Here is a 6000-nt window from a genome sequence, read left to right on the forward strand (position 1 = left end):
CAACCTCCGCCTCCCAGGTTCAAGTGATCCTCCTGCCTCAGCCTCTTGAGTAGCTGGGATTACAGGTGTGCACCACCACACCCAGCTAAGTTTTGTATTTTTAGTAGAGATGGGGTTTCACCATGTTGGTCAGGCTGGTCTCAAACTCTGACCTCATGATCCGCCCATCTCAGCCTCTCAAAGTGCTGGGATTACAGGCATGAGCCACTGTGCCTGACCGAGGTAGCTTTTAATTCACAATCATTTCAAGCCTTTCCAGGAGGCTTCCTTTTTCAAATTAAAGACACTCAGGAGAAGGAGTAGGTTGGGGTCAGTGTCATTTTCAAGGGGCTGCCAGTCAGAGTGTGGCACTGCCACTCCACCTACCATGTGGAGGACATCCTTTTGCCTCACCTGACTTGGAGCTCTGAGGCAAGGAGGAGCTGTAGCCATGGGAAAGCCTGCAGGTAGTAGAGCAGGAGAGGAGACTTGAGCTGTTGGAAGAGCACAGGTGATGAGACCTGGGAGATGCACAGAGGACCAAGAGGGCAAGACACACTCTGGGTGTCTGTGGGAGAAGCCTCAGTCCATCCATGTCCAGGATGTGTCCAGTCAACCAACCTTGGTGTTGGCATCGTACTTATTAGACTCATCTGCTGTCAACCAGTTGTTTTCATTCTTATTTTTGCCGACAGTTTTCTTCTAGGACTTTTATATTCTATTTTTTTAACAGTTCTATTGAGATATAATTCACTTTGTTCATTTAAAGTTTACATTTGGGCCGGGCTTGGTGGCTCACGCCTGTAATCCCAGCACTTTGGGAGACCAAGGAGGCCAGATCACTTGAGGTCAGGAGTTCGAGAACAGCCTTACCAACATGGTGAAACCTCATCTCTACTACAAATATGAAAATTAGTCAGGAGTGGTGGCACACACCTGTAATCCCAGCTACTTGGGAGGCTGAGGCAGGAGAATCACTTAAACCTGGGAGGCAGAGGTTACAGTGAGCCGAGATTGTGCTACTGTGCTCCAGCCCGGGCAACAGAGCAAGACTCCATCTCAAAAAAAAAAAGAAAAAAAAGCTACATTTGAATATTTTTAGTATATCTACAGAATTGTGCAGCCATCACCACAATCTAATTCTAGAACATTTTCATCCTCTGAAAAGAAACCCCACACCCAGTCATGCCATATTCCCTGTCCTTAGGACTGTTTTCTGTTTCTGTAGGTTTGTCTATTCTGGACATTTGTATAATGAAATCATACAACATATTGCCTTTTATGACTGTCTTCTTTCACTTAGCGTAATGTTGTCAAGGTTATGGCTTTTATTTTATTTGCATAATTTACAGAGGCCACCAAACCCATCTGTGTACTGGTTTCTGTCCATTCTTCTCTCATGCCATATAGTGAGGCCTCTTGTGCAGGAAGCCCAGGGCATTTTTCAGCTGACAAATGTTTCCTTTTGTAAAACTTTGCTTGTGCCTCCAGTCTGAAAATCCAGTTTCTGGAGGAGGCACGTGAGTCAAACACCGTGGCTCACTTTTCTGCCTCCACGTCTGCCATCTTGGCCTCACTCTCTCCTGGCCTAATCCTCTTCAATCTGAATTTCAGGCCCCCTCATGCTGAATGCTTCAGTGCATCATGTGGCTCTTTACTAAAGCAGATGTGATGTTGCTATGGCATCATGGTCCCTCTCCCTCCATCCTCATCGCGGCCAGTACTTGCTTGGTCTTCATCTGTGTGCGCTCAGCCTACTTTGTTCATTGTCATTGTCCCATCTCTGCTAGGCTTCTTGCCTCTACTTCATGGAAGTACTGTCCTATCCAGTCTGTTTGAAAATGACAAGCACATTTTTCCTAAATAATTTGCTTCCTATTTTCTGTGCTCTATACTTTGCAGATGTTTGCTCTCATGCTGAGTCTTTTTGGTAACATTCCATTCCCTTGGTACCATCATTTCTTTTTTTTCTCTATCTTCATCCTTGAATCCTCATCCGGATTCACGCAGACCTGGTGTTCACCCACGGTTTCCAAATTTCCTCTGGCCCATCACTGTCTACCTGGGCACAACAGGAGCAGGGCGCTCAGGCCCATAGCTAGAGGCCAGGGTATTTGCGCAGCTCTGTGCCAGGTGCCAGCATCCAGCAAGTGCTCATCTGAGGTGGTTCTGTGCGGTGGATGGAACTCTCCCCTTCCTACTTGTCCTCCCTGCTTCTCCACTCTGAAGACAGGGCCATGAACTGCAGTCCTGCAAGGTTCAGGTGACTAGGATGCAGTGTCCCACATTCAGTTCCTTCTATTTAAGACTCCATGGCTTAGAAGACATGGAGTCACTGCCTGCAATCAGAAGAAGGACAGAGGAGCAAAGGGAGGTGGAGGTGAAGTGTCAGGAGACTGGCTGCTGTGGAAGCAGGGCCCAGGCAGGACAGCAAGGGCTTACCATTGGCTGATTGATACCAGGCTTCCATCTCTAGTGTAGTGGGAGGGGTGGGGCCTCTGCCCCTACCCCAGGCTGGTGGGCTGTGCTCGTCTGGAGAGGCACAAATGGTTGCTCGGTCCTGTGGTTCGTGGACATTCTTCCCAGATTCTAGCACTAGCTTGACCATTATGCTTCATTTTCTAGGTTGCTGAGACTCTTCTATGTTTCCGTGGGAATTTAGAGACTCCTCCCCTGGTGCCATCAGAAACCCCATTTCTGCTGTTTAAGCTCATACATTTGTAGATGACATATCTAGGGATCTTTATTTTCCTTAAAAAACCTTAGACCATGGAAGGGTCATCTTTTGATGGCACATTAGAATATGGAGAAATTGTCTGTGGGGAGAAGATGCGTGCAGTCTTTTAGGGTGCGTTACTGTTATTTTGTTGAATTTTGTAACATCGTAAATGCAAGGGGGATGGTTAGTCGGCCTCTTCCTGATGTATGGCAGGGTTGCCAAGCACTGGCCTTCCTACATGACCAGTTGATTTTTGAGTCCTCAGAGACCTGAGCACAGTTCCTCTCTTTCAATCCCTCCAGGGTTCCAATAAAGTGAATGAAGCTCTTCTGCAAAGAATAAACAGTGCCAGAAAAATCCACTTGGTTCCATGTCACCTCAGGGACAAGTTTGTCCTGCGCTTTGCCATCTGCTCTCGCACTGTGGAATCTGCCCATGTGCAGCGGGCCTGGGAGCACATCAAAGAGCTGGCGGCTGACGTGCTGCGAGCAGAGAAGGAGTAGGAGTGAAGCCAGCTGCAGGTAGGCTGCCCTGGGCTCATTTTCTGCCTGTCTCCTTGTCCCGCAGCAAGGGTGTCCTCCTGGAGTCCAGACCCAGCTACAGGCCCAACCCGCCCACTCAGTGCTGCCAGGGTGCATTTCCCTCACCTGAAAATAAGGAAGAGAAGGCCGGGTGCATTGGCTCATGCCTGTAATTGCAACACTTTGGGAGGCCAGGGCGGGCAGATTACAAGGTCAAGAGATCGAGACCATCCTGGCCAACATGGTGAAACCCCATCTCTACTAAAAATTAGCTGGGCGTGGCAGCGCGCATCTGTAATCCCAGCTATTCCAGAGGTGGAGGCACTGCATGAACCTGGGAGGCGGAGGTTGCAGTGAGCCAAGATCGCGCCACTGCACTCCAGCCTGGCCACAGTGTGAGACTCTGTCTCAAAAAAAAAAAAAAAAAAAAAAAAAAGGAAGAGAAAATCATGTTAATTCTAGAGAAGTAGAAGGAATGATACATTTTAATAATTCTTTTAAAACTTAGATTTTTACTTTTTATTCTCTTATATCAATATCTAAATACTTTAGGTTTCTTCAAACAGCATTTGTTGAGATAACTTACTATCATAACAAGCTCATATAAGAAACTGGTGACCTTTAGAGAACTAATGAAAACAATAAAAAGGGAATTTATTGTGACTCACGACTTGCCGTCCAAATTCTTGATGGTTTAAAGAAAGGATATGTGTCAACTACCAGACTTCTTGCAGTTGTGAGGGGTAAACCCCTCACAGCTAAACCCTGTAGACAGCATGCAGTTAATTTGTAAAAACAAAGCACACATTTTAAATAAATGCAGTGTTGGCAACATGAAGGGTATTTAAAATTATGTTTGTGGGAACCCAGACAACCTTAGAAAGCCTCTTCATTAGGTTATCTTAAGAATGTCATCCTGTTGGGATACGTCTACCTGTTTCTCCGGTTTAGTGGAAGATATCTGTGATCCCTCCTTAGGGTCTGCTTCTCTTTCTCTCTCTCCCTCTTCCTTTCCAATGGCTCGTTCATTACAACCTGTGGGGGATTTAGACTCTGTGAGTCATGTAATGCATTTCCTGATTGCCTACAGCTTTATCTTCTTTGCTATTGATTTTAATTGTGAATATCTGAAAAACTATAGTGCTCAATAAGTCAGAAGTTGAAAATCATATTTCATATACGTGATAGACCTGTCCACGGCTCCTGAAAGTTGAGGCCAAAGAACTACCTTCTCAGTCAAAATATACACTGAGAACCAGGTCCTTTCCCTGGTGCAACCAGGGCCTTTCCCCACTCATAAACTGAGAGAGACCTGGGGTCTGAGGAAGACCTCCTGACCCAGAGCAACTCCAAAGTGGTATCTCAAGCATCTCTGGCAGGTAGTGGGGACAGGCTTATATGTTGAAGTTATTCCATTGTTCTCAGCATAAGACTGTGTGAGGGAAGGGAAAGTACCACTGTAAGCTCCATACGAAACAAATCTCTATCAGGCAAACACTCCTGACTCACATTTCTGCAACCCCATGTTTTGCATCTATGTCATAAGCCTGTATTGACACATGCCTAGAAGAACATATGTGGAGAATGTAGCTCTGAAAATTTATCAGAAACAAAGGTATATTTCTCATTAGAGTCTCAGTTCCTCTGGGGTCATTATATTTGTTACAGATTCAAAAGGTAAAAATGAAATTCAATTTTTAAAAAAGATATGTGATACAATAGTAAGTCCTAATGCATGTATGTTGTTTTGGACAGATTAGAACAATAAAAATCTTAATACCTTGATTTTACTTGTACTTATTTGAGTTTATTACATCATATTCATGTGGTTATAGTTCTGAGAGAAAGTAGGAACTATTCTTATTTTACAGAGGTAGAAAATTAGGCAGAGATTCTAGTTGACACTAATACAATTTTCATCAGAGAAGGCAGATTGGCAATAAAAATTCCTTTATTAAGTTCAAACTCTTTGGCATCGCACAATTGTCTCTGTTTTTTGGAGAAATTATATATTCATTCTTTATATTTGAATAAGAAGCACATGCAATTCTTATTCTTTTCTTTTTAATGTAGCCATATGCTCATGCTATTTTTTTCCTTTAGGAATCAAAAGTTGAAGAGAGATATATCTGAAAACTGGAATAAGAAGTAAATAAATATCATCCTGGCTTCGTGGAACTGAGTCTGCCTGTGGCTTCCCATGTCTTTCTCCAAAGTTATCCAGAGGGTTGTGATTTTGTCTGCTTATGTCTCATCAACAAATAAATATTATTTGCTATATAAAAAGTTAATCTTCATGGCCATAGCTTTAATCATTAGCTGTGATTTTTGTTGATTAAAACATTACAGATTTTCATGTTTTTGCAGCCATCAGAAGTGGCAGGAAAGCCTCACTGACATATTTTCCAGGGCAGTCTATGTTCATGCAACTTGAAATTATATCTGTGGTCTTTAAATTGTCCTTTGTCATGTGGCTAAATGCCTAATAAACAATTCAAGTGAAATAGTAATTGTGTCAGATGATCATCTTGTTCTATGTTGTATCAAATTTATTCTTGTGATACATTCCCTCCAAAGTAGAAAAAGATACAGCATCCTTGGGATGTTTTTAAACGGCATTCATTTATTCAGCAAATGTTCATTGAATGCCTAGTATATGTCAGGCACTGTTCTGGATACGTTAACAATATAGAAGTTTTACTTGGAGATGACTTCAACTTCTGTGGAAATAAAATTAGAATCAAGAGACAACCTGGAGCAATGAGATTGAAGTCTCTGCTG

At 43.4% G+C, this 6000-nt stretch overlaps 1 protein-coding gene across 7 annotated transcripts in view; it reads left to right on the forward strand.

The window, feature by feature from the left end:
• The window catches only part of DDC (dopa decarboxylase (aromatic L-amino acid decarboxylase)), a 107231-nt gene extending 101506 nt beyond the window's left edge, over positions 1–5725 (forward strand). For all 7 annotated transcript variants that reach the window (XM_011947533.1, XM_011947534.1, XM_011947532.1 and 4 more), the window contains 2 exons: positions 3001–3219; positions 5323–5725. In XM_011947533.1, coding sequence (XP_011802923.1) covers positions 3001–3201 — 201 coding nt within the window. In that variant the 3' untranslated portion in view covers positions 3202–3219; positions 5323–5725. The remainder of the gene's footprint in view (positions 1–3000; positions 3220–5322) is intronic.
• The last annotated feature ends 275 nt before the right edge of the window (positions 5726–6000 follow it).

This window comes from Colobus angolensis, unplaced genomic scaffold, assembly GCF_000951035.1.
Source record: "Colobus angolensis palliatus isolate OR3802 unplaced genomic scaffold, Cang.pa_1.0 Scaffold268, whole genome shotgun sequence".
Taxonomy (NCBI): domain Eukaryota; kingdom Metazoa; phylum Chordata; class Mammalia; order Primates; family Cercopithecidae; genus Colobus; species Colobus angolensis.